Source organism: Patella vulgata, chromosome 1 (genome assembly GCF_932274485.2).
Source record: "Patella vulgata chromosome 1, xgPatVulg1.2, whole genome shotgun sequence".
NCBI lineage: Eukaryota > Metazoa > Mollusca > Gastropoda > Patellidae > Patella > Patella vulgata.
In genome coordinates, this window is record NC_065879.2 from 26,800,251 (window position 1) to 26,828,219 (window position 27,969).

General features: G+C 33.6%; 1 protein-coding gene across 5 annotated transcripts; it reads right to left on the bottom strand.

The window, feature by feature from the left end:
- Positions 1-570: 570 nt before the first annotated feature.
- Positions 571-27,945, bottom strand: LOC126829994 (U2 snRNP-associated SURP motif-containing protein). 5 transcript variants are annotated; one of them, XM_050560195.1, is made up of 24 exons: positions 27,837-27,945; positions 26,293-26,394; positions 25,730-25,847; positions 24,125-24,231; positions 23,581-23,654; positions 22,793-22,929; positions 22,484-22,572; positions 21,737-21,902; positions 20,302-20,528; positions 19,924-19,967; positions 17,310-17,414; positions 13,103-13,169; positions 12,410-12,597; positions 10,539-10,701; positions 10,210-10,289; positions 9,950-10,037; positions 8,252-8,353; positions 7,511-7,649; positions 6,798-6,881; positions 3,976-4,060; positions 3,230-3,365; positions 2,546-2,656; positions 2,163-2,254; positions 571-1,833 (listed from the first exon to the last, which is right to left on the bottom strand). In XM_050560195.1, the coding sequence occupies exons 1-24, from the start codon at positions 27,894-27,896 to the stop codon at positions 1,734-1,736; spliced, it is 2,664 nt and encodes an 887-aa protein (XP_050416152.1). In that variant the 5' UTR covers positions 27,897-27,945; the 3' UTR covers positions 571-1,733. The 5 variants fall into 5 exon arrangements, with proteins under 5 accessions (XP_050416152.1, XP_050416163.1, XP_050416153.1 ...); XM_050560206.2 differs by lacking the exons at positions 19,924-19,967; positions 21,737-21,902; positions 22,484-22,572; ... (4 more) ...; positions 26,293-26,394; positions 27,837-27,945 and having other exon boundaries at positions 20,302-20,439; XM_050560196.2 differs by lacking the exons at positions 20,302-20,528; positions 21,737-21,902; positions 22,484-22,572; ... (4 more) ...; positions 26,293-26,394; positions 27,837-27,945 and having other exon boundaries at positions 17,310-20,246.
- Between the last annotated feature and the right edge of the window lie 24 nt (positions 27,946-27,969).

A 27,969-nucleotide genomic window follows, 5' to 3' on the forward strand; every position in this document is an offset into this window, starting at 1 on the left:
GTGACGAAAATATGTCCATGTGTACAAATCCTGTTGCTTTTTTTTTTTTACCTTGCAACCTAGATAAAGAAGTATATACTGTATTTCGTTATACTTTTACATAATTTGTATCAGGCCTAATTCAGTTAAAGATATTGGATTGGCAAATATTATTGATTTTTACTATGCCCTTATAGTGACATCTAGTTTGTTGGATTCTTAAATTTGGTTTCTTCCTCTCTACAAAACCAGATCTATCCTGCATTACTCTATTAGTAGTTGAGTGCAAATTGATTAACTGGGGGTTTGAGACAGAAATAGGATTTAACTCGACACAATCAAGGTTATTCTGGGACTAACATATGGTTTAATTTTATTTCAATAATTCCCTTGCATGCACTGGGAGGAAACCGGAGAGCTTGGTCATGTGATACTATTCCTGGTCAAATAAAAGTGTAGAGCATGAACCATGCTACTTGATTCGATGATGGACCGTATGACCTAACATGCAGACATTTGACTTTTGAGCCCCCCACAGAAATCTGCTTAGAGGTTCTTTTACCTGCAGACAGCTAAATATTGAAACGCAACTTTTAAATAATATTCTTTATTTACAAAGATGTAACAATGTATTAAATTTATACATGAAGGATACATTTATATATACAAGTTGTTAACTAGGATTCTGTTTCAGTGCCACAGTATATTATCAAAACATTAACATTTCATTCTGAAGTCTCTGATCTTCATTTGGTGGAAGTTTTTAAATCCTTTTAATATTGTGAAAGTTGAATCTCTACGATCAGTCAAAAATTGGTTCAATTCTATTCAGTATTTACTAAAAATATGATGAAGCTAAAATTTGGCATCCCTGCAGACAATATAGACGGGGGGGGGGGGGGGGGGGGGGGGGGTGTGTTAAACTGTGAATATCACAGTTGTAAAAGAGTAAAATAAATCTGAAAGCCAATATATTTGAAGAATTCCAGAAATTATTTCAAAGCAATAATTGATCATCTTAAATCAAAGAGTAGACATGCATAAAATTGAAGAAAGACTAATACTGTAAGAATGCTCAGAAAGTTATCTTGCTGCAGGATAATCATAGAAATCCACGAGCACCTGATCGTATCATTAAATTAATGCTGTAGAACATCATAAAAATTTGAAGAATATTGCAAACCATGCAAACTGCAATATCTTGAAATCTGAAAGGAATTTCAGTATTTACAGAGATTAAATGAATTGAAATCTTGCCACATTCATCACTTTTTGTCCACGATATAAAAAAGTCAGCTCCACCTGTAACTGTTGGGTAAAATTATTTGATATGCCTCTTTTATTAAATTCTGATTGAGATTATCTACAGATGATATTTTGGTTTTGTTTCCCTAAATTCAATAATCAATTTGAGTACATTTTAGCATAGATTACTTACTTATTGTCCTAAAAATTCCAATTACACATTAATTTCATGCATACAACAATAAATGTATAATTCCTTCTGCATCTGGATTATCACAAATATTATCAGGTAACATGAACATTTCAATTTCACTTCTCTAACCCATTCTTGAATAAAATCTCAAGTAATAATTTATGAACTGAGAAGAGAAATGATTTATTTGTGGTATATAAACATATGAATTTAATGGTTCAGCGATATCATTCTATCAATCACTCGGACACTTTCAAAATATACATAATGAAATAAACATTGACACAAATTATAAACACTCAATAAACAGAATTCATCATCTTCTATTTTTCTTATGTTTGTGACGATGACGACTAGGGCTTCTTGATGTTTTTCTCTGTGGTGATCGTGATAATGAATGACGTGATCTTCTGGGACTAAAATAAAGGGAAGAAAATAAATAGAATTTATCAGTCGTAAACTTCATCAACATCAACAGCGTTAAATCATCAGCACCCTGTGTCCTTGCATCCCAAAAGTCACATTTATTTTTATGGAACACAAAAATAATTAAATCTGATAGATTAGAAAACTACTGTAAAACATTAATGTGTATACAAAATTTCAAGATGTCTTGAACAGTTTATGAGATATGGTTCAGAAACAAAACAGAGCCCATATCAATATCTCTCACATAGCTTTATTCATAAGTACAAGAAAGTTCACAAAACCCAGGCATTTAGCAGCTGACAAAATAGTAACTAACCTTTTAGTACGCTTTGTTCTTTTGGGTGAACTTGACCTGGATCTTGACCTTCTTCTTCGTCTTGGTGATCGATTTGGTGAATCTGTACTCTCCTGTAAATCAAAGAGAAAAAAAATCAAGAAAAAAACAAGGAGAGAAATGTTATGCAAACTTAATGTTATGAAATTTCTCAAATTTAATTTTTAGCTGTAATTAAATATAACGGGGATGGGGTGTTCAGTGCCCTTGCTGTATGACTTCTGTTACCCCCCAACACATGTTTGAACTTAGATTTAAAAAGCATAATTTCGCTTCCTATTTGTGATATAAGCCAGATCAATCAACACCAGCAATAGTCGTAAACCACATCAATAGCTGATTTTCAGTTGCTATAACTACCATACCTTGTTTAGCAGTTTATTTCTGTATTGTTGTATCTGATCCAACATTGATAGGTTCGGTTTCCTCGATCTCCTACCAGCTTCAAGTTCATCTTGATATTTCATAACCTTCAACTAGAAAACAATATCAGTAATTTGTAACCAAAATAATAACTAATGTTGTTAATAATATGCTTAAATCTAGTACATACAGAATACAATTATATGACATAGACAGTTAGCAAAGTGTTAACTAGAATTCTCTAGCCATTGGCTCTGGTACCCATGCCCTCTTGAATTAACCCAATGGTGCGTGCTTGGTATTCGCATTCAAAATTGGCATATCGTTGCATCTTCCATAGTGTTCTACGCCCCAAGTTTTTTTAATAGCTAGATTTTATACAAATGTTTGCAGTGCACCATGTTGCATTCAAATGTTTGTGTTTGAGAGAAGAAATCTGTGGTGTGTTTACCATCATTCTGACATGTTACCATCGGGATCTAATGTTGTTATATTCATCGCATCTCTCAAACTAGATTTACAAGTGGTGCTTTTTCATTGCGTCTAGGTATAAATACTTTTCAAAAGAAGTGTAGACCACAACATACAATATTCCACAATAAGAGAACCACCAAATCAAACGAAATACAAATTCTTACCAAGAGAATTCAAACCACTGACTGAATATTCCTGACAAAATCAATTACCTCAATTTCTCTTAATTTAGCTCTTCTCCCTTCTGACATTTCTTGCCGACCCTGAGAACTTCTGGGAGGAGGGATATCATCTTCACTGTCACTGACATCAGATACTTGTGATCTGCTATTTTCATCTTCAATAGGTCTAAATTACAAAACATGAATATAAACTGAAATACATACCTTTATTGCCCAGTGTGAAACAAATCATTTTTCAAATGTCAGTGGGAAATTCTGTGATGGCTTCATTCCTACAATTTTTTGGGGTGTTTTTACCATTTTTTTCTGTTTGAAAATTTCAATCAAGCTCTTTGGAAAGAGGAACTATCGATATTCTGAGAATGGGTGTGTAAATGGAGGTGTGGCTACAGTATGACAATAGGTGTATTAGTTAGAAACGTAGTCATTAGTCCATACATAAAAAAAACCCCATTGATTATTAAATATTTGCCAAACATAGTCATTAGTCCATACATAAAAAAAACATTGATTAGTAAATGATTGCCAAATCCCAAGCCTTTAGAAATGGCAGTAGGTTCAATAGATCACCGAATTTTATCTATACGTAGACAACTGAAAACCAGTTTACAGTGTAAACTTTACACATTCTACGATAAGGCATTGAAGACAGATTTCCACTAACTATTGACATTTAAAATCAAAATAGAAACTAAATGAACATGGTAACAGGTACACAAGCAAACACTAATTAGTTGAAATTACCATGCACACTATATTTTAAATTAAGAACTTACTGTCCATCTAGTTCTTGTTCTAAATCTTCTGTTTTATTTCGTTCATCGGTTGGATCTAATTGATCCCACTTAGATGTTGTCATTGCTGTAAAAACACATCAACATATCATATAACAGTACAATAGAATTTGTTTTCCATGTGATATACCACAATAGATAAACAGTTCTCATCTATAGTGTTAAGCAGGGCTCAAACTAGGGACAAATTTTAAGGAGAAGTGACTTCTCCCTACAGACAGAACAGGGAGAAGTGAGGGAGACATGGGGAGACTTGAAGGAGAGGTCATATTTCATGCATTGACGCCACCAATTTTATTAAGTTACACAATATGCTAAATAAAATAACAAACATCTTTTAGCTGCAAACATATATATTTATCAGTAAATACGACAGTAGTGTGCGTAACTCCTGGTCACTCAGTAAGACATTATTTTTTGACACCCCACTCACACACTCGTAGTCATTTACCTTGTTTGTTATACGTTTAAGTGTTTAGATTAGTGGAACTACTAATATTGACGTAAATTTAATTATCAACCTGACATTATGCTTATCAACACATTCTAAATACATGTTGTAATCATTCTGATAAAAATTGTTTTACTATCGCCACCCGTCTACATAAATGTACGCCAACGCTATTTTCACTTGTCACACGTGTTGTTCTTTATTGACTGTACCATGTTGACACAACAATGTACACCTTTCGTCACCTTTCAATCACAAGTTTTATGTTTATTATTCTCTTTATTATTAAATTATTTCAAAGAAAGCGGACGAATTCAGTATTTTGTCTTCAGTATTGTATCCGCCGCCATATTGGCCATGATAGCTTTTGATTGGCTGTTCTTTCTGGACGAAGCCAGAGGTTCTAGCGGAGATTTATGGTTCGATTTCTTCGCTTTATTTTTAAAGAATTGTATTTCCTGTTGACATAAATTACAATTTTTACCATTGAAACTATTAAACATTGTCACAGCCAACAGAGAGAGAGTCGAAAAACAAAAAATTAATTCATGTTTTGCTTTTCACAACTTGTTTAATTTTCAGTTTTCCTTTCGATGCTCACAATGAGAACACGTGTGTTGTTTTGAAAATGCTTTGTTTACCGTTGATATCGATGCCTGTTAAATTACTACTTCGCCCTTGCACAAATGTACGGCGAAGTGTTTTGCTTTTCACAACTTGTTTAATTTTCAGTTTTCCTTTCGATGCTCACAATGAGAACACGTGTGTTGTTTTGAAAATGCTTTGTTTACCGTTGATATCGATGCCTGTTAAATTACTACTTCGCCCTTGCACAAATGTACGGCGAAGTGAGGGCGACTTCAACTTCGCCCTATTGCCTTTTAGGGCGAAGTCATCAATGGGTTATGCGACTATTTCGCCCACGTCGCCCGCTAATTCGAGCCCTGGTGTTAAGTGGTAACAGGTGTTCTTGAAAGAATAAGGATATAAAAAAATCTGGTTCTAGAATACTGACATGTCAATTAAAAAGTGTGGCATGATCAATTAAATGTTATCATTGATATTGCCATTTAGTAAATAATATCAATCTGTATAAATTTACCTTAAGGGCATTGAGTACTCTAAAATGCACATTTTATTTTAGCATAGATGATAGCTGCTCGGAATAGCTGGGCCAGCTCTGATCAATTTCAATCAACACCCTCTTTAACAACCCCCTTATTTCTGTACGTTGGCTTCAATTTCCTTCCCAAATATGGAATAAACATCCCCATTCTCCCAAGACCAGGGGGGAGAATATTACCTTATTTGGTCTACCAACCATATGTCATAAACAGATAGAATTTGATGGATATTTTGATAATGGTAAGGATTTTACCAAAATATCACAGTTTTTTTATATATAAACACGTCATACACTTTCATTAGTACGTGTGATTTGACTCTATAGACAGTATTATCCAATAATTAGTTAAAGATACACTATGGTTTTAAGGACCAAAGTACTACACTACACATTAACTACCAAAAGGATACCAATTTTATTTACCAACAATGTTCCAAACTTGGCCCAAAAGCATGATAATAAAGGGTGCTAAATTCAAGTCCAAGCAACCTACGGTGCATGTTTTGGCTTTAGTCCGTGTTTGTCTGATATCCATTAAAATGCCAAAAAATGATGAATTTTCTTGGAAATTCTATAAGTTCAGACCAAAAGGAGATGTTGATAATCCCAACCGTAGATCAAAAGTAGAGGTTATAAGCGACATTTCAACACCAAAAACATTGAAAAACATCAACTCAAGACTTCAAACCAGATTTGGTTATTTTGGGTAAATTCTTTGAATACGTCCACAACAAGTTTAAAAATACAACAATTCGGATGTAAAAAGTAAATATTTACTTTAGTGCATACTGCCGCACTCAAAATCATGCATTCAAAAATGGCAGTCTTTGACCATCCAAAAAAGAAATTCAGCGATGTTCCAGTCGCGATGGCTGGAGGAAGCCATGATTGTTTACTGCGGATAACGTGACCAATGTGCACGACATCACAATTTATTCAACAACTGATCTGGGTCAGGGGAAACCTTATCACTTGCTAGAAATAAGTCGGGGTTTTTTTTTCCGCTTGTATCTCCATTATTACACAACAAACAGTCGTAATTTTTATGTGTCTTCTGGGTATTTCACACTTGGAACAAGTATGCTAAGTTTCAATAAGATTGGCGCTGAAACGTTAGTGTGTATCTTCGACTACTTAATGCCCTTAAATCTAATATCATTTTATGGAAGTTTTATAATATGAAAGTTACCTCTCAGTCTAATTATTTAACATTTACAAAATCCATACCTTGTGCTTCTAAATCTGCCTCATCAACTGTCTCCCATTTTGAAGGTATAAAAGCTGCCATAGGTTTTGATTTCGGCTTTTCTACTGCAAATAAACATTGAATATATAGCGTATATTTAGTATGAAATTGTAACTACCAGTCAAGCTGAAATTTGCTACATTACATAAGCTGATCACACTTTATAGTAATGTATCAATAAAAACTACAGTTGACTGGTTCAGGTTTTAATATAAATGGTGGGTGGTTTATTAAAATATAATATAATAGTGGGTTTTGGCATAAAATACTGACTGACAATATACAAATGAAATAAATAAAGTTTAATGCGTTATGTTTCTTTCCCAACTGGGTTATAGAAGATGTGCATAAACCATGCAGTGTGCTATGATGAGGCAAATGTTGCTCAGAAAGCATCATATCCAAACAAACAGACGCTGTTCCTTGCCAGCTCATACATCCTACAGCACTGACAACCACACAGTATCATTCATAGGAACATTCTCAGTCAACAGAGGGATTGAACCAGGAACTTCCTTATTAGTTAGCCAGCATCAGGCACACACACACTGTATCTCAACAACAACACTTGTATTTCCATGTAGCAAAATTTATTGAATTTAATCAAATTGATGATTTATTGTTCACCCAAATTGCAGAGATCAGGTTCTCTTAAAGATAATTCATGAGAAAAATATAAAGTTTAAATTCTTACGTGGTTCACCATCTATATCATCTTTTAGTGGTTCACCATCGTAATCTTCAATTAAAGGTTTACCATCTATTTCAGATATAGATACTTCATGTACTAGAGGTGCGCCATCTAAATCATCTTTAATAATATCTACATCACCCTACATAAGCATACATGAATTATATCATTATTTATCATTTTAATCTTCTAAAACTTGCATGAATTGAAGGTGAATACTTTCAAAGGCTAATTGTCAGTTTCCTTTTAAATTTAAGTAAAATAAGGTACGAAAGGTGTACTTAGATAATTATCTTGGTGATTAGATGCTATTATGACTTCACTGTTCAAACATAGAAACAAATAACACTTCAGTGACTGGTTAACATCCTATAGTAAGTGCAGGAGGATCACAATACACGCACACAAAATCAATGGCATTAAACAAACCTGCGCTCCTGCAGACAATTGCTCACTGCGCTCTTGTAGACAATTGCCCACTGCGCTGATGAAATCAATAGAAAATAATAGGAGATTTAGACGGTTGGACTTTGTGATGTATGGACCAATACTCTTTTATATACATTTAAGACTAATTTTAAAATGTGTAGGGAATGAAAATTTACATTTGGCTTTTAGCCTGGAATATTGTGCCTCCAGTGTATTGTAATAGGGAATGTAACAAAAACAGATTGTATGAAATATGAGATTAATGTGTTGCTTAGTGGCATTATTATATTTATAAAATCTACTAGGTTGTTTTACCTTTGGAACAAGCCCAAGGAATATATTCTGTAGTTTAATCAAAAAGTCGTTAGGATAAATGGTCCAATCTTCCCATGCACGGAAACATAACATTATTTTTTGCTGAAAAATAAAATAAAGACTATTTTGAATAAATCTGTGCAATTCTACTAAAACTATAAAAATTCTAACTATCTGTCTTCATAGTTTTACTTTCTTTAGATGAACATGAAAGTTAAAATTAGCAAAAAGTTCAACTTTTGTCAAATATAACTACATGTTGACATAGTATTAAAACAATGAAGTTTTTAAACTATTCTATCTCTTTGCATTTAGATGGGAAGTAAAATATTAAAAAGTTCAACTCTGGTCAAATACCATAACAAGGTATACATGAAAAGACTTGACCATCAATTATTTGTTTTGGAAGGAACAGGATTTGCATACCAAAAACTAAGTCAATTTTGAATCCATATAAAGACAAAAATTGCAACCCTGAGAAGTGGTTCCAGAGATAGTCTCTGGGAAAAAAACCCAGGGATGGATGCAGGCCACGAAATTTCACACGAATGATACCAAGCTGTTACCTGCGATCGCGCCAGCCCAAAAACATGCGACCGATATCCTGGTTACGCAAATTGAAATATCAGTTACGTTAACAAATTTATTCACATTTGATAAATTTTTATACAGGATAACTTTGTGACACAGGTATAAATTACTAGTATTATAGCTTTTAAATTAAGGGTCAGCACAAACTCCTTTCATTCATTCATACTTGGCATTTCATTTTTCCATCTTACCGGTACTTAAAAGATCAGGTATTTTGACAGATCACATATTCTGACATCACCTTTTGACCAGTTGCAAGCAGGTTAATTTAAAAATGCCCTCCCATCCCTAATTCTTTAAATGATTAGTTATGCCATAAATATTTGAAAGTGTAACTTTGGATTTTCAAATATAAAAAAAGAGTTTGACTATTTAACATGTAAGCTATATTTCCAAAGAATTTACTACACGTTCCTTTCACTATAGCCATGCTGTAGGGTGGTACCAATGACCCGTATGTATGTCGTCAACTTTGACACCCACCTGCACATGGCAAAGTTGAGTGATAATGTAAACAGTTTTAGTGTCCTGTCTATTTTAATATTATTTCATCACAGGCTATTCGGTTTCCTTTTGAGATTTTGTTTATAGAGTGCCGAGGTTAGTAAATATTATTTGTCAATCAGTCGGTACCTGAGGTTGTATCTACTTTCTGATCAATAACAACAGACATAAGAAGTCAATCAGCTAGCTTACTAAGTTACTTAAAATATAGGGATTTAGTGAAGTGGAACAAATTTTTCTAGTGTTTAAATGGGGTCATCGTGGGGTTAAAGTCATAAACACTTAAATTCAAAATATAATATTAAATATAATACAATATAAATTAGTAAAAAAAAATACATTCACTGCAAGCGGAAATGAATAATAGCACCATATAAATCTGGATAAAACATGAAAATAGCGCAACCATTTTATGTAACCAATTGGTTACGCAATGGTCATCTGGCGTAACCCACAACCATTTTTCTAGTTATGCCAAAATTTGAAATTTCGACGCCTGTGGATGGGTGGATGGAATAAGTTCATTTTAATATCCCTCTCTTAATCTACTAATTTAAAACCACTGTCATATAAACATAGGATATTTTATCAACTAAAACATACCTTAAACTGTTCAGCTTTCAGACGACCTTCAATACTTTCATAGGTTTCTCGAATATCTTTAAATATGTCCATTAATTTTGATTGGAAACTGGAAATATAAAATATGTACACATTACAATTTGGTGGATGTTGGGAGTAGGTTTTCAAACATAAAGATAAACCCAATCTTATTTAGAAATATTATCAACTTTTTACAGATCAATAAAAAGCAATTAATTTGGTGAAGGTATGCAAAGACCAGAGAAGATTTGAGTACTTACAATTTTCGGAAAAAAGAAGCATTAGGAACTTTAGCACTACTGTTAAATAAAATATCTGACACTAGGAATATACGAGCAATCTGAAAAATACAACATAAAAAAAATACCAAATTACAAAATTTCACAGTGTAAAGAGTAGGTTCTCTCTAATAACTTCAAATTTTGCGGTAAAATAAATCAACAGTACAAAATTATAACTTGACATTTTGCCATAAAATACATGTACAATACAAAGAGTATCTCTAGTAACTTGACATTTTGCCATATAAAGTACAAAGTACAGTACAAAGTTATATATAGTAACTGTACAAAACAGAACATTAACTTACCTTTTTAGGCATAGGTGTTTGTAAAATTGACAAAGATTCTGACAAGCATTCTACTATTTCTTCTGCTGACTCTGCATGATCTAGACACCATACCATAGCATCACCAACTTTACATCTCTCTGGTGTTAGTTCTCTTAACATATCTTCTAAACGATCTCGTTGACTATATTAAAACAAAAACATTAACACATTTCTCAACAACAGAACTAAGCTGAGCTGAAAACTCCTGAGGATCTGGGATCTCATTAAAATTACAATCTAACAGTTATAACCACTTTCTTAACACTTTACTACTACAGCACTACTTCTATTGTAAAATGTTTGCAAGTGAATACACTTTTTTATAAAACAAATATATATATACTGACATACCTGTCTTAAAGTATATGGAAAATAATCAAATGTAAATACTTATATGCGAAATATTTTCTGCACCAAGTTGATTTAAGACATTCCTCTATCAAATATTTACAGTAAGTTTGAACATTCTACTTCAGTTTAGAAGCAAAGTTATTGTGCCTCAAAAAGTGTGAGACAGAAAGATGGACAGCTGTTTAGTAAACACAAACGAACATTTACAACCAATGAATATTCTGTCTCAATTAGAAGTACAGTGGACTCTTGCCACTTCCGACATCGTATGGGATCGATACAACATGCCAGATTATACAGCATGACGGAATACTTAAATTGTCTCAATTCTGGAAGTATTATTGTACCTCAAATAGCGGAAGAATTATTTCAATACACCTTCGAATACCCAGAACTTAAAATATGATAAATCTTTCTGTACATTCAAAACTTTATCACATAAAATTATTACGTTTTTACTTCGGAAGCGTACAAACCCCTCGTGCATCATTCTGTTGATGTCTTCATATTTAGAGTTCAAGTAAAATCATTTCTTACCCTTTCTTATATCACGATATTCATATACATCAAGAGTGACATGTCAGTTGCTGAAGTGACGAGTATTGAAATAAGAAGTGGTACCGACATCGCTAGCCATTTTGTAATTTAGTACACACGATATGATTGAAGTGACAAATAAGACAGGTTTCAGCCAATGTAAAAATTGATTACTGGGTGGCCACAGTATGATAGCGCCTGCCTACATGTATTATAATATGGTTTCTTATATTTTTTAGTGGTTTTTAACAAGTTTTTGGGGGGGCTTTCAAAAAGTAATTTGTGTTGTATATTGTGCTGCACTAATACAAGGAGAGTGTACATAGTTACCGTGAGTTGCCATATAAGATCGCGACAGGCCAAAAAAGCATCTACTGAATACTTAACGGCTAATTTCTTCTGTGTAGGTCGTGGAACTTTCTCAACATCTTCTTTAATTAGGTGCTGGACATCCAATGTCCATTCTGTACGGACACGCTTTTCTGGACAATCCAGTCTTCATTAGCCCAGGTTAGGAGCAGAACAGTAGGACGTTAAACCCCATTTCATTTCATTTCTGGACGATCACACATTATGAACACAATATTATAACGAGAGATTATAAAATTATTAAGCAATTAACACCCACTGATTGAAGGTCGGATTATTCAATGTTAATTTAGCACAAATCGTGTGACGGAACTGCTGATTGGTGTCGCAATTAAGAATATTCAAAATACCGGGTACTCAAAATTGTTTGGTCGAGGTAATAAGGACATGAAAATGAGGATTGATTTCACAGAATGTCATAGTATTCAGATGTCGGAAGTGACAGTCCATTGTAGTTATTGTTTTCCAGAGTCTTAAACAATCAAATTGCTGACCTCTGCTTAGCCTAAGAAACAAATGTTCATCATCGAAATCAGTCAAAACCTTCATCCAATGAACATCTACACCAAGTTTGAACACTCCATTTTACTCACCTATCAGTTAATTGTCCTTTCTGTATTTCTACTGGTTCTTCTTTAACTCTTGGTGGAGGTTTTCTTTCACTAACTACTAGATCTTCTGGCATACCTTGAGTGTAAGGATTCATTGGTGGTGGTCTCCACATAGATCCTCCATCAAACATACGGAACTCTTTAGTATTCCATCTGTAAGGTGTATCACCCTTGAACAACACATTGAAATAAATATTCTAGATTTCTATTTATATTTTTAATGTCAAATGTTTTGGATAATATTGAGTTAGAGCTACATAAATCCTACTAGTTAATCTCATATCTGTTAAAGGAGAACTTCAATTATTGCTGTTTGTTTACATTTCATTTATTATCTAATATCCAAATAATTTTAATAATACACACAGGATTATAGTGTAGCAACTTACTGAACAACCGCAGCTGTTAGTCCATGTAAATAAACAAATAAATGCTGATGTACATGTAAGGCTTGCCACCATATGTTTGTGTCAAGACAAATTAAGTATGTGTGCAAGTTCAAAAACAATTTCTAGGAGAAGCAATATGTAATACATGTATATCCTTATAAAAATGCCCTCAAAATTTTTCTATCCGAACATTGAGCTCATTATGGTATCATCTAAAACAGAGCATATTAGAAGTGAAGCAAAAGTTACTACGCATGAAATGACATACGCAAATGAAATCACTTACTTGTAATATTGAAAACATTTTCCATCTGTAGTAAGTATGAGCTGGTGTCTGGTTGTCAAATAAAAACCTGAAAATATTACAGTTAAAATATGTCATATATAAGTAATCATATTGATTAAAATATGATATATGTTGTATGTACATTGAATGAAATCTAATAATAAAATATCAATGCTTGATGATGGTGAGAGTATAAACCTAGTCAAGGTTATCATTAAAGCTGTTATTTATATAAATAGTTTCAGTACACACAATCATTTACAATTTATATTCTAGTACATTGTACAATCTTGTTTTTCAAATATTTAGAATTTTACAAAAACTATTTAAAATTGAATACGAATATCTTGACTAAATCTAAACATGTCTCTTTATAATAATTAATTAAATAAGTACACTGTTAATTAAGGATGTAACGAGTCAAAAAAAATTGAACCGGTTAACCGATGAGCAAAAAACCGACCGTGACCGGTCAACCGATTCACTTTTTAGTTGCGAAGTTATTAATCACCGGTACCGTACGCAGGATTAAAGTTTACTTTTTCACACTGTTTAACTTCGTTTTGAATATAAACTATTAGACCCTAAGTCCTAAGAAGAGTTTATTTATTGCAGCTTATTTTGTTTTTCATTCAAATTTCTCGGAAGGAAACATTGCGTCGTCTAACAATCAAAAAGGTCATGGTCTCACGTGGTCGTCACTCGCCGGGTACCAGCACATGCCGTTGTGTGACAGATCGGAAAATTGATACAATATTATTAGTGTTCGACCAGTTATAATTATAGGAATATTCTATGGCCCAACCTACCTCCATCTCAATGTGCAATGTTAAAATGTAATCCATTAATAAAATATTTAATTCGGCGTCTTTATTCGCGCGCACGGCATTACTTTCATTTTCATACGTAGTCAAGATTACCCAGCCCGAAGATACAACGCAATAAGTCGCTCTTTTCTGGAGAGTCTAATTAGATCACGGTCAAAACATTATTATAACTGTAGGCTTATAGTCCATGCCATTTTCTTAAATTTATATTTATAAATATTGCCGTATTAAAAGCTAATACTATAAAATTTGTATGTTTACCACACGTGACTGAACATGTGACCCCATCGAGCCAATGAAAGGACGAAAAGATTATACCATTTGGCCACGTGCCAGAGGGACGAAAGATACTTTGTTTATGGCATAATTTTTCTACTACGTTTTCGAGCAGCGAATACAACCGTTTTATTACCGGGAAAGTTTTGTATCAACGTGTAATATGAACAAGAGAGCCTGGGCTAATGCTAGTTTACTACTAGGTCGATATACACTGACATTTTTATATAGAACGAATAACGGTCACGGGAATATCGAACCGGTCAGGTTGCAGAACCGAACCGTAACCGGTCAACCGAGTAACCGTTTACATCCTTACTGTTAATAGATTGTTTATCACTATAAACTGTATTTTATGACCTCAGTAATAATTTATTTTCATTACAGATGTAAAGGATAAATCCCAGATATCTGTCAACAAAACTTGTGTGAAAACTCCCAGCTTATAATAGAATCTGAAGGTTACTGCCACGTTTAATAAATTATTTCTTGGAAGATGATACAAAAATTATTGAATAGTGGAACTTATTGTGTGATTAGAATGGAGGAAAGAGTGTATGTGTGTCTATAGTGAGATTTATGTTGACTTTGCAACTGGGAGCAACTAGGCTTATATCGATCAATTCAGCAACTGAGAGCAACCGAATTATGTTGACTTGGAACTGACAGTGATTACACATAACATGTGACTGTTAATTTATTCATCATGTGTGCAACAAAAATGGTCAGTCTTGCCACAATTCTATCATTACATTATTCTCGACATTGTTTGCTTCCATTTTGCCTATTTACGAGGTCACATGACAAATGACGCCAGTTTGTAAGAGCCCTTATGTCGACGGTAACTAGTTGCCACTAGTTGAAGCGAGTTGCAGAAAGTGAATCATGGTCACTTCAACTGAATGGAACTAGTTGCATTAAGTTGTGGAAGACGCTCATTCAGTTGAAAGTTGAAGCAGTTGTAAGGTCTATAGGAGACCCACTTAAAAAAAAAACCTAACAGTTATTTAACTAAAAAACCAGCGGCTGCCAGGCAGGATATGCCCACATTTTCGAGAGATGGATAGAGAACAAGCTAAAAAGAAAGTGATTTTTCCTACAATCAAGGGCCATAATTCAGGAAATTACAATTCGATATGCACAAATATGGAAAGGAACCGAGATCTTTGTGTAATAAACTTACATTTCAAGTTTCAACAAAATCGGATTAAAATTGTGACCTCTATAGAATCCACAGCCTTGATATACCATATTTTTACGCTATTTGAGAACGAAGGGCGGCCATTTTGTCTGTCAGTTTTGGGTGGATTTTCACGAAATTCGAACTCAGCCGTCCTTAGGGTGTAACGGTGATATAATAATTCATTTTTTTAAATCGGATAAAAATTATGACCTCTATAGGGTCCACAAGCTAAAAACGCGATTTTTCGTACAATCAGAGGCCATAATTCAGGAAGTTACAGTCCGATATGCGCAAATATAGGAAGGAACCGAGATCTTTGGGTTATAAACTTACATTTCAAGTTTCAACAAAATGGGATAAAAATTGTGACCTCTATAGGGTCCACAACCTTGATATACCATATTATTTGAGAACGAACGGCGGCCATTTTGTCTGTCAATTTTGGGCCGATTTTCACGAAATTCGAACTCAGCCACCATTAGGGTGTAACGGTGATATAATAATACGTTTTTTTAAATCGGATAAAAATTATGACCTCTATAGGGTCCACAAGCTAAAAACGCGATTTTTCGTACAATCAGGGGCCATAATTCAGGAAGTTAAGGTCCGACATGCGCAAATATCGAAAGGAACCGAGATCTTTAGGTTATAAACTTACATTTCAAGTTTCAACAAAATCGGATAAAAATTGTGACCTCTATAGGGTCCACATCCTTGATATACCATATTTTTACACTATTTGAGAACGAACGGCGGCCATTTTGTCTGTCAATTTTGGGCCGAATTTCACAAAATTCAAACACAGCCGTCCTTAGAGTGTAACGGTGATATAATAATACGGTTTTTTTAAATCGGATAAAAATTATGACCTCTATAGGGTCCACAAGCTAAAAACGTGATTTTTCGTACAATCAGGGGCCATAATTCAGGAAGTTACGGTCCGATATGCGCAAATATCGCAAGGAACCGAGATCTTTGGGTTATAAACTTACATTTCAATTTTCAACAAAATCGGAAAAAAGTTGTGACCTCTTTAGGGTCCACAAGCTAAAAACGTGATTTTTCGTACAATCAGGGGCCATGATCCATGAATTTTCGATCCGATACATGCCAATATCGAAAGCAGCTGAGATCTTTTGGGGATAAACCTATATTTCAAGTTTCGTCAAAATCGGATAATAATTGTGACCTGTAGAGAGTCCACAAACAATTGTGGACGGGCGGACAGGGGCGACGGCATAATACGTCCACATGAAAATGTGGGCGTATAAAAATGTTCAGAGTTCAATCATTTCCAAATGGATAATTAACTTAAGCTGAAGCTTTCAGACAAGGCATTTAAATTGCTATGTGAAACTTTTGGTTTTAGAATTCTTGGACTTCTTCTTTAATGATATGTTCCTTTGAAGCCATTGAGATTATCGATAGCCAGCTAAAATAAATAAATTTATTGACAGTTGTGGACTGAAAAGCGATGACAGTTAGTTAGCTTTAAAAAAAAAAGGTAAAGAGAGATCTAACAAGTATGAAATCATTTGCACAAGTGCTGCTCTTTCATTCAAATGTATGTAAATTATACATTAGTTGTAATGGTAGTGTTTTTAATATTGTCATAGAAAACACTCCCAAGACATATCTTTATACAAAAGTGACATAAATAAACCAATTCTTTTTAAGAAATTACTGAATTTCATAACAACAAGAGTATTACTGTAAAAACAATGCTCCTATTAAATTCAGTAATTGTATTCCATAATTTTTTTGTGTTTTACATATCCTGTTCATGTATATTTTCTAAGTAATAGGTACATGTACAGAATTAGAACCTTGGACAACAAGGGAACATAATTTTATATTTTATACTTACAATGGTATGATGTTTACATCTGATTTGATTTACGATAAAACTAATTTACTATACCTGAATACTGGATTACTAAGTTCTCGATTCATTATCATTGCTTCAAACATTGGTCCTTCACGAACAACAAATTCAACCATTCGATGTATTACGGCTAAAAGACTTCTGAAACAAGAAACATGGACATGGCAACACCTAAGGGGAACCCCCATCTAACCACAAAGACTACATACAAGCACATCTAAATTTATGATGTTTAAAACAAGTTTGTAGTAACTTGGACACAGATCAACACACATACCTAAACCCCCACAAAACTACAGTTTGTTAGTAATGAAATTTTGTTTAAGAAATGTACAGTGATCTAGGCTTTAACTTAATGTAATACCTTAATGTAATAGCATCAATTAGTTTTTAAATAGTTATCCCCCAAACAATCAACCTTGATTTTAAATAATAAAAGCTGTATTTGGAAATCCTTAATTACACAGACAGTTTAGAGAATAGTATTTGTATATAATATTGTATAAAAGTTTGAAGTTTAAATTATTTTCAAGACACAAGAATGAAAATTACAATGCAGTTTTATCCCCTCCTACTTTGATTCATCATAATTTAAAGAGTACAACAACAAAAGGCTAAATCGCTGCTGTATCTCCTGAAACAAATAATTTTGTTTTTTCTAAGTGCTACATGCTGTAACACAATTATTTTAAAGAAATACAGCAGACACCTATATGCAACATGCAATTTCTCTTCAATTCTTTAAAATGTTAGTAATAAAACCCCATAGTTAATTTTCCATAAGATTAAGAGAAAGGTATGAATTTACAAATTGATAGATACTAGCTTTAAAATTAGGCATTTCTAATTGGCAAAGGGTCATTGCTCACACAAAAACAAAACATGCAAATGTGATCTTAGAATTAATTCAATAAAATAATAATCATTACGAATCAATAATAATTAATTATACTAAATCCATTTAAAATGAATTTTTCAATAAATCAATTTTAAGTTTTAACTCTTAACAATAAAAGCCTAATAAAATCTTCTTGCATTCCCAAAGAATCCATCCATATTCTTGTCCAACCATTTCCGTCCACCATCCTTCTCCACTGGCTTCTTTCTTCATTACATTGGTATATTTTAGTCTTATAAGATTTTTTGATTTTTCAAACACCCATTCAGATATCAGACAAGTTAACATTGGCAATAGATCAAAATTGAGACAATGACCTATCTATTGGTGAATATTTCATGATTTTTGTGATAAAACAATTAGTAGATATTTTGTTTCAATTTTTTACAGCATAGAAAGGAAACTTTTATCTTATAAATGGTCACTCATGCCTCGTCAGTTATTTATAAACCTAATGTTTAGATTACATTCTCAAAACTTTATGAGTAACAGAAATCATATTTCTACGAATTTTTAAATTTTGTCTGACATGGTGACTTGTTGAGTTATAAACATACTTTTCAAGTGTCATCAAAATCGGATAAAAACTGTGACTTCTAGAGGGTCCACAACCTCGGTAATACCTTGACAGTTTAGGTCTGAAATTGGAACTCAACCGACATTATGGTGTAACGGTGATATATTCGAATGGTTCTTTAAATCAGATAATAATTGTGACCTGTATAGGGATCACAAGTTAAAAAGGTGATTTTTGTACAATCAGGGGCCATAATTCAGGAAGTTACATCTGAAATGCACGAATATCGAAAGAACCCAAGATCTTTTGGTTATAATCATGCATATCAAGTTTCATCAAAATCAGATGAAAATTGTGACCTCTAGATTGTCCACAAGCTAAAAACGTGATTTTCCATACAATCAGGGGCCATAATCCATAAAGTTATGGTCCAATACATGCCAATATCGAAAGGAATCGAGATGTTTGGGAGATAGACCAATATTTTAAGTTTCGTCAAAATTGGATAAAAATTGTGAACTGTAGAGTGTCCTCACACAACTTGTGGACGGAATGGGGTGACAGCATAATACGTCCACATGAAAATGTGGTTGTATAAAAAAGTATTCCATCTAAAATGGTGCCGTATTTGCAATAAACAGCAATAGCCATGCTTCATTAGCGTGTAATGCTTCATTTTGAATTAAATTTGAATACAAATTTGACTGCCATATCTACTGGTATGTTAACACCACCAAACTGGTTATAACTTTCACTTATTTTAATCCTGCTATTATGTTTTACTAGTATTAAGGATTTATCCTACTTCCAAATGTGTAGTTTGGTAGCAAATTGTTTGTGTGTAAATTTTTAATTCATTAAAATACATGTTTGGTAGTTTAAAATCACTTATTTGAGGGATATATAATCCCTTGTCAACTACATGTACAATCAAGTGCAAGTTGAATCTAAAAAGAATATTGGCCTAAGAATGGTTCAATTCCCTTAAGATAAAGATATGATCAACAGCAAATTCATAAGATTTTACAATCAATTGCAGATGACAAAGACAATATTCCCTGTAAATGTTGGTTTAAATTTTTGGTAGGCCTATTTTTAGGGTATTTTAGTGTGAATTTAGATATTTAAAATTTAGATATTGTCTGAAAATTGTGTCGACTTTAAATGTCATGCCAACTTGTCTGATGATCATTGGGGGATGAAATATAGAAAATAAAAGAAATAAGGCTGTATACCTGTCTGCCGGAATTACGACTTTCACTACAGCATTGGCTAAGGTCTGTAGAAATGGCAGTTAAAAACATGGTCAGCTCAATTTTTGATCAAAACTTACACATAAAAAAGCATAAATTCTACACCCCACCCTATCAGACCCTTTTTGCACATCAAATATAGTATTTATACATAATATTCCTCTTTCTGTATTTACATCATTGAAATATTTTCACTATCTTACTTACCAGTGAAAAAACACAATTAAAAATAAATTAAGAAAAATTGGAGATAAATTGAGAAATATTTGAATGTAGCTAGTGAAGCAATGTTATATTTTTTTTATCTAATAGGGAACATATTAAAACAAAGTTCATGTTGTCATGTTCTTTGAAAATTACCTTCTGAAGATCATCGGGAATCTTGCTGCCATCCATCATATCGTAGTTGAGTGGTGGAAATTTATCTCGATCACCTGGTTTTGGTGGTTGTGCATTAAATGGCAATCCAGAAGCAGGTGGTGGCTGAGTTAATTCTGCTAGTTTGGGTGGAATGTAAACTGGGTGTGGTGGGATTTGGACAGCTTTTCCCCATCCTAATTTCATCTCATATCCCATTATATCAGTACCTAATAAATATTAACGGAAATTTAAATAGGGTTACAACAAAAATCATCAAATGTATTCAATCTGTTTCCTAGAAATATCTTAAAGAAACATTATGGGAGATTTTTATAGAAAGTTGGCCATTCTTGCTATAACAGTTCAAAAGTAGATGATGAAAGAAGAATATATTGAAAATTTCAGTCAAATTACTTTATTCTGAACATAGTTATCATCGTTGTAATATTTGACTAAAAATGGTATTGAAATGTGCCTTCACCTTGGCCGATCGTTTGATTGACAGGCGTTAACTCCACCTACATATCTCGATTATCAAGTAAAGTTTTCAATGGCATGCGGAAACGCTCTACAGCGGCCTCGCTAAGTACACTCTATCATTTAGCCTCGATCTAACTGACGTATTCTCATCAGGGTGCGCCATATTTGAATTAATTAATCAAGTGAAATCCTATTTAAATCCGAGCTGTAGCCGAGCCATCCGGGGGTCTACAGAGTTGATTTTGGGCTTGTTGTTTAAATAAAGATCTAATTTATAATTTCTATAACATCTGAAGCCTAAATTAAGACTTGCAATAATCAGATTTTGCTCTTGCATAATGTATGTTTAAGTCTTTGTCTAGTTAAAGGAATAAAACTTGATTTAGGTCAAAATAAAGTATTGAATTGGGTTGATTTGATACAATATATTGGATTAAAATAAAATCAAGTACGAACAATCCAAACCATTAGACAAAATTCGAAGTCCTAAAAAAACGGTATAGGCAAAATAGTGTAATAAGGCAAAATAGTGTAATCAGCATATGGATTGTTCACAGTGTACAAAATACATGACAAACAGTGGTAACAGGTGTCCGGAAGAGTAAGCTTACCCTGCCTAGCGCAACACCCGCCATAGCTGCATCCAAACTATTAGGCGAAGTCTTGGTATTTAGTTTGTTTACTTATTTTAGTTTTTGGCTTCTCCCCAAAAACATTATTGAAGTTTGCAAAGTGTAAGGTGATCACATTTTTGTTCTAGGATAGGTCATTTGATTTCAATTTTGTTTCATTAATTACCAATTTAATATTTGGTAGTCGAATATTTGAAATGGAGGAGGAATTGAGATCTCTAACTACTCTAAGATTCACAGATGTAGAGCAAGTCTCACTGTATCAATGGCATTTTAAATATACTGCTGTTCACAATTATGGATTTGGAATTAAATTTTCATACCATTTAGACCACTAAGGGCTCTGTCACCATCTTTACGATTCATAAATGCTACAAATCCACAATTTCTAGCTCTTGATCTCTCCTCATCTGTACGTGGCCACATTATCTTCACACTTGCTAATGGACCATATCTCCCGAATATTTCACAAAGTTGTGGTTCAGACATCTACAAATAGAATTAAATAACCTCAAAAAAATATAAAGCATTTTTGATGAAATCTTTTTGACATGACCTGTTACGAAATATGATCAAGACCCAATTTCTTCTACTCTTATAAAAGAAGGTATATTTCGAGTAAAAGATACATTATGGGAGATAAGATAAAGAGATGGCAGTTCTCGCTATAATAGTTAAAAACTAGATAGTGTAAAGGTAATTTGCTGAAAATTTCAGTCAAATTGATCCACTATGAGCCGAGAAAGAAGAGGGTGAAATTTTTGCATAGTCTCGGTCATCATTACTAAAATCATTAATATAAACAGCATAGTCTCGATTATATTATCCACTTTTTTTGATTTAATTATCAATGGCCGTTGGCGGCATATAGGAATCTAATCCAGCCAACATCGAAGGCTAGCCTTGACATCGAGAGTTAATTAATGTCTAATTGATAATTTAGATAACATTTCAGGCCTAAAGAAAGACTTGTAATAAGCAGATTTTGCTCTTGCATAATGCATGTTTAAGAGGTTGACATCACTGCTCTTAAAAAGAAATATGCAGCAGACAATAAAAATATTACTTGCCTTAGGATTAATATTGCCAACATATAAATTTGTTGTTGATTCATCGTTTGTCTCTAATGGACCTAATGCCATCAAATCTATATCACTCGCTGAAACAAAATTATTCACAGTAAGTACATTTACACAATCGGTCTGTCCAGATTTAACTTTAACTAACCAGTTGAATAGAGCAAAGTAAGTTTGATGTATGAAAATTTTGTACATCACTAGGGTGCTCCACCATAAATAAACATCTCCAAATATTTCAACAACCATACCGCAATATAATTATAATAAAATGGCAAATCAAGAAGAATAATTTAAGCATACCAGATACTCTAACAGGCGAGTCTGATTGTTCCTCTTCAAATCTTGGCATTTTATTTTCAGGAGAATCAGGTTCGTTAATGTTATCATTGTTCATACTTCTCTTTAATCTATGTCTTTCTTGTCTTTCAATCTGCATTCTATAAAATACAATATCATTTGAATCAATATATCTATTTTATCTAAAAACCTGTCCAACTGGAATATTTTATCTGTCAAAAATGTATGATTATGATTAAAAAACAATATAGCAACAAACGTGTTTCTCAGGTAACATATAGAACAATTATAGAGGAGCTTACATCCGACACACTGACTTTTGTTTCTTAGGCATAGTGATAGTATAATATGAAATAATAATGCTCGGATAGTCATGTTAATATATTTACGCATGCCATATGAAGCCACAGTAATCGAAATTCAAATATCAGAACATTTAATTCTCTTCGAAAAGAACTGAGTGCCATGGTGACCAAGAAAGATTCTCTGGATTTTTCAGAATGGTTCCCTTTTGTTACTGGTGCAGGACAGAGTGTCTGGCAAGGAACACCATCTAGCTGATCAGATGGGACAAAAAACTGGCCATAGAGTCGATGTCCGGACAAGATTTACTGACTTTGTGTTTTTACACTGCGTGCCCACTTTTCACTGGAAAGTTCTTAGGATCTCCATTAGCTGTATTTGACTTTCTTGTGTTGATAAATGTCTAGCCTACAAATATGCCAATTTATGGATAGGGTACAATTTTCTTGTAAACTGGATGGCACAAAAAATCTCCCTTCTATACTTACTGTTTTAATTCTTCCTTAAATAATTCTAAATTACTTTTCTTCTTTTCATCAGCTTTCTTCTTTTTAAAATTTGTCTGAAGTTAAGTAATCAATGAAAATACATAATAATTAATATTCGATGGGACTTTTAGCACTGTTACTCCAGCTATTTTTTCCAAAGGCCCTTCTGTGAAACTTTACTATTCTTGCAGTGAATTGCATTGGCTATAAAATAATCTCATTTATTAATATATAAAACATGTTACATGTTTCCATTCTATTAAGATATCTTGAACATGGAAATCCCCCCACCCACCCACAAAAGCGCTATTCATCTTGTTCTTCATGTTGTTTTTTGGGGGTATTGATCACAAAATGCCTAAGGGTCAGCCACTTCAAGTACGATCGACATGACACTGGGTATGTTTGTTTCTTGGACAACTTATGCATTGACTAACAGACTTCACTTTTTTATATGATGTCTCAATTCCAAGATGGCTGTGATGACGTCATACTCGGTTCCTGGTCCATAACTAATTCATGTATTGATTTCAAATTACATTACCTTATAAACATCGTCAACAAGTTTAGGGTCTTTTTTAGAGGAAAAAGTTTGAGATAGTTTGGATGTTGGTTTATAGATTCGGTTCTTTTCAACTTTAGTTACTTTGGCTAAAAAAAAAAATGTGACTTTATAAGATTTTTTATGTACATGTTTGAAAATGTTTCAAATAATAACTACCATAATCAATAAAACATGGCTTGCGAGGCAGGCACGGCAACATTTGCACTTTATAATAACCTCCAATAACCTTTTGCAGGCACATTTTTAAAGATGTAGCCACGCCGGGCGGCGCCTGCGATCGGCACTATTTTTTGCCACCCAGCACAAAGACAAAATCGAAGAAAGCCGCCCAGTCGTATTTAAACCCCTTCGTTCCTCTCTGTATACAAACTCGGCGCTCGAAATTTACCACGGTAATTAAACGGCAGAGCCATGGTAAAAGCCGACGTACGCAAACCATGCCTGTCACGGCATAATTTATTTTTGTGTGCCGTAGTAGACCCTATCATCCCAAATTAGTTTAAAGAAAGATGTATAGGTATTTTGTTTATCTATACTTAGAAGATGTGTAGGCCTAGGTCTATTCGTTTTACAATTAATCTACGGTCTTTATATTTGTTTATTTGCCGTAAATAGGTCACCCAGACCAATTTACGGCACTCCAATGACAAAGGTTTGAATGTCGTAATTGTCCAACACGTGCCTGCAAATTTTCACGATGTTTCTTATTTTATTTCTTACCTGTGTTGACCGTGGATTTGCTACGGCCCGAGAGTAGGACTAGGAGGACGATGAGAGCTTTCTTAGTTTCTGCCTGACCTGACTCTCATTCCACCGTAATAATAATAATAGACACGTACAACAACTTTACAAACAAGTCAAATAATACAACGTATTTTAATCATCAATATCTACCTGTTGTCATAATTCGTTGCACTCAAATAAAACACAAACGCCGTTTTAAGAATCGTTTTAATTTTTAATCTCAAAGTAATAAAGTAATATTTGAAAAAAAAAGCAACAAAACAACAAATACCGAAAGGTTCTCAACTTATCTATCCAGAGAAACAGAGTGGGGCGGGACAATTTTATGCTCGGTCGGGTGGTGTCAAAAAGTTTTTAGATCGCTGTATCATTGATGAAAATTAAGTGAATTTGGTAAAATTTGAATATATAAATGGAAATTTGATTTGCACTGAACCAAATACAAAAGGCAGCAGATGCTCTGAAAATACACCAAGAAGGGTTTAATTTTCATAAAAGACGACGCCCCCCTCCCAAAATTTTGGGGGGGTCTCGCTCCGCTCGCCCAATATATTTTTACACCACTCACCAAATCCTGGCTACATCCCTGTGTTTCAGTATGACCCTGCAGGCACATTTTCAAGTGTGTGCACAGGCACACTCAACTTTTATAGAGCCCTGCCTCCATCTCATGATTTTTCCGTAGGTTTTTATCAAGGTACAGAAGGATTTAGAATTATGAGGTGTGTATAGCAAATATTAATTGTGATCCAAGGTTCGTGACAACTGGTCAAGATATCAAGTACTTCATGCCGATGATGGTAATTTGTACAATTTTGTACAATATATGTTTACATATACCTGTTTTGCCAGCATTTACTACTTCTCCTTTAACCCATGTTTTTTGTAATGAACCTTTACTATCTTCAAATGATTCCACAAATTCTTCATAAACCTGTGCTGCTGCAGCCTCATCTTCCTAATTTACAAAAACAAAAAATTACACAGAGATTTGAGTTTTAAAACAATATATGATTAACATGGTGCAACCATTACTGGATAATATCAAATTACCATGTCTTAAATAATATTTTACAAGGTTTTCGTAAGATTTTAACAATATCTTCAGTTCTAATCTGCAAAATGACAAGTATCTGCATGCATATGCCAAGAGATTTTGTCATTCAAAAGCATAAATTGACAAATATCGTTTTGGTGGAAACAGACATTAAATATGTATTTCACAAATCTGGTGTCAAAATCTGTGGATGACAGGATGGCTTTTCCAGACTTGTATATAAAGGTGAAGCCTTAATCTAATTGTCCTCAAAGGAATGAATTTCCTAAGCTATTTAGAATTTTGTTTAAAATCTAAATGCACATGTACATGTAGGACTACTATAATATATCAATTATCACTTTACCTTTTTCTTCAATTCTTCTTGCTCCTTTTTTGACAATGTTTTCTTTTTACCAATATTCATACTTCCAATTTCAAATGCCTTCAACTTATTTTCTGATATGGTCTGGAAAACAAAAAATGTCTAAAGGACATGTCTAATGCAAATTTTTGTAAGTTTATAAAACCTGAAGCAAAATGTTCTACTCTGCAATCAGTTTCCATACGATATCAGTAATTGACAAATTTTTGAAAATTAGATTTGGTATCCATGAAAATTGACATATAGGAAAGAATAAAGCACTAGTCGTATTTTCCATCCACTTTTACAAGATACTTAACATGCTATCTTCTGAATTGTGATTTCAGTCTAGATAAAGTTTCCTATAGAAATAATCCTGATAATCCAGGAATGTCAATGAGTCAGGAAACATTCACAATACCGGTTTATGAAATGAAATGATATGGGCTTTAACGACAACGTCCTACTGTTCTGCACCGACTAGGCTAATGAACATAGGCAGTCATAGGCATACGCCATACAATGTGCTATGAGGGAAATTTTGCTTGGACATTCTAACTGCTAAGAGTTCTTTTATGTGCACAATAATAATTAAGCTTGTATAAATTAATTTTGAATTTGTTGGTGACTCAGAGAGATAATATATAATAAAAATAATGCAGTGGCTGGCTATTGTTACGACGATGCTCTCAGAGCCCTCCATCTGCAAAGTTTAGGGTTAACAGGCCCGGATCCAGGATTTTGTCGGGGGGGGGGGGGGCATACATTGGAGCAAAGGGTTATCATCAGAGTGCCACTAGCATTAGTGGTTTGCATTAGTGGCGTGGGCTGAGGGGGGGGGGCACGGTCCCCTAGATCCGGGCCTGGAATAAAGTTGAAATCCATTGAGTAATAGAAATCATCGATGGTCATAATTGAATAGCCACTAGGACTATTTTTACAACTATTCAGTTTGTAACTTCGCCGATGGAGGGCTCTGAAAGCATCATCGTAACAATAGTCTGAGAAATATTTTCACGACTCGTCGTAACAATAACCACTACGTAAAAATAATGCCAAGACTTTCTTTTTTTAAGATAAAAACTTCACATCTCATCTTTTTTTTTAAAGTTTTTATCTTAAAAAAATCCATCTACCGAGGAAGGCATGGCAAAAGATGTCCTAATAATATCTAAATATGATAAATGAAATAAATCAGATGCATTCAACATGACAAATGAAATGAAATGGGGTTTAACGTCCTACTGTTTTGCTCCGAACTGGGCTAATGATGACGGATTCAACATGACACAAAATCAATCACATTTTAGTCTGACTCAGTAGTACTTGTAACTAACGAATGTGACAATCTGAATTAGGCCTAGCCGCCTATTCGACATACTAATAGTAATACTGTCTAATATTAATAACTATAGCACTGACTTAGTACGCGATTTGAATATATGCGATATAGTTGAAGTTATTACTTATCATAATGTCTGCAAGGGGTGCTATATACATTTAGCTAGAATAATATCACTATAAATAGTTCTATATTTAATAATTACCGTGGCAGAACCCGGAAGAACGCCGTGAACATTCAATCCCCATGGCATTTTATCCGCCATTTTGTTATTTCTACGGAATAAAAACCGAAGAATAACGAAGTTTCCCGAAACACGGTGTGGGGATTAGAGTTAT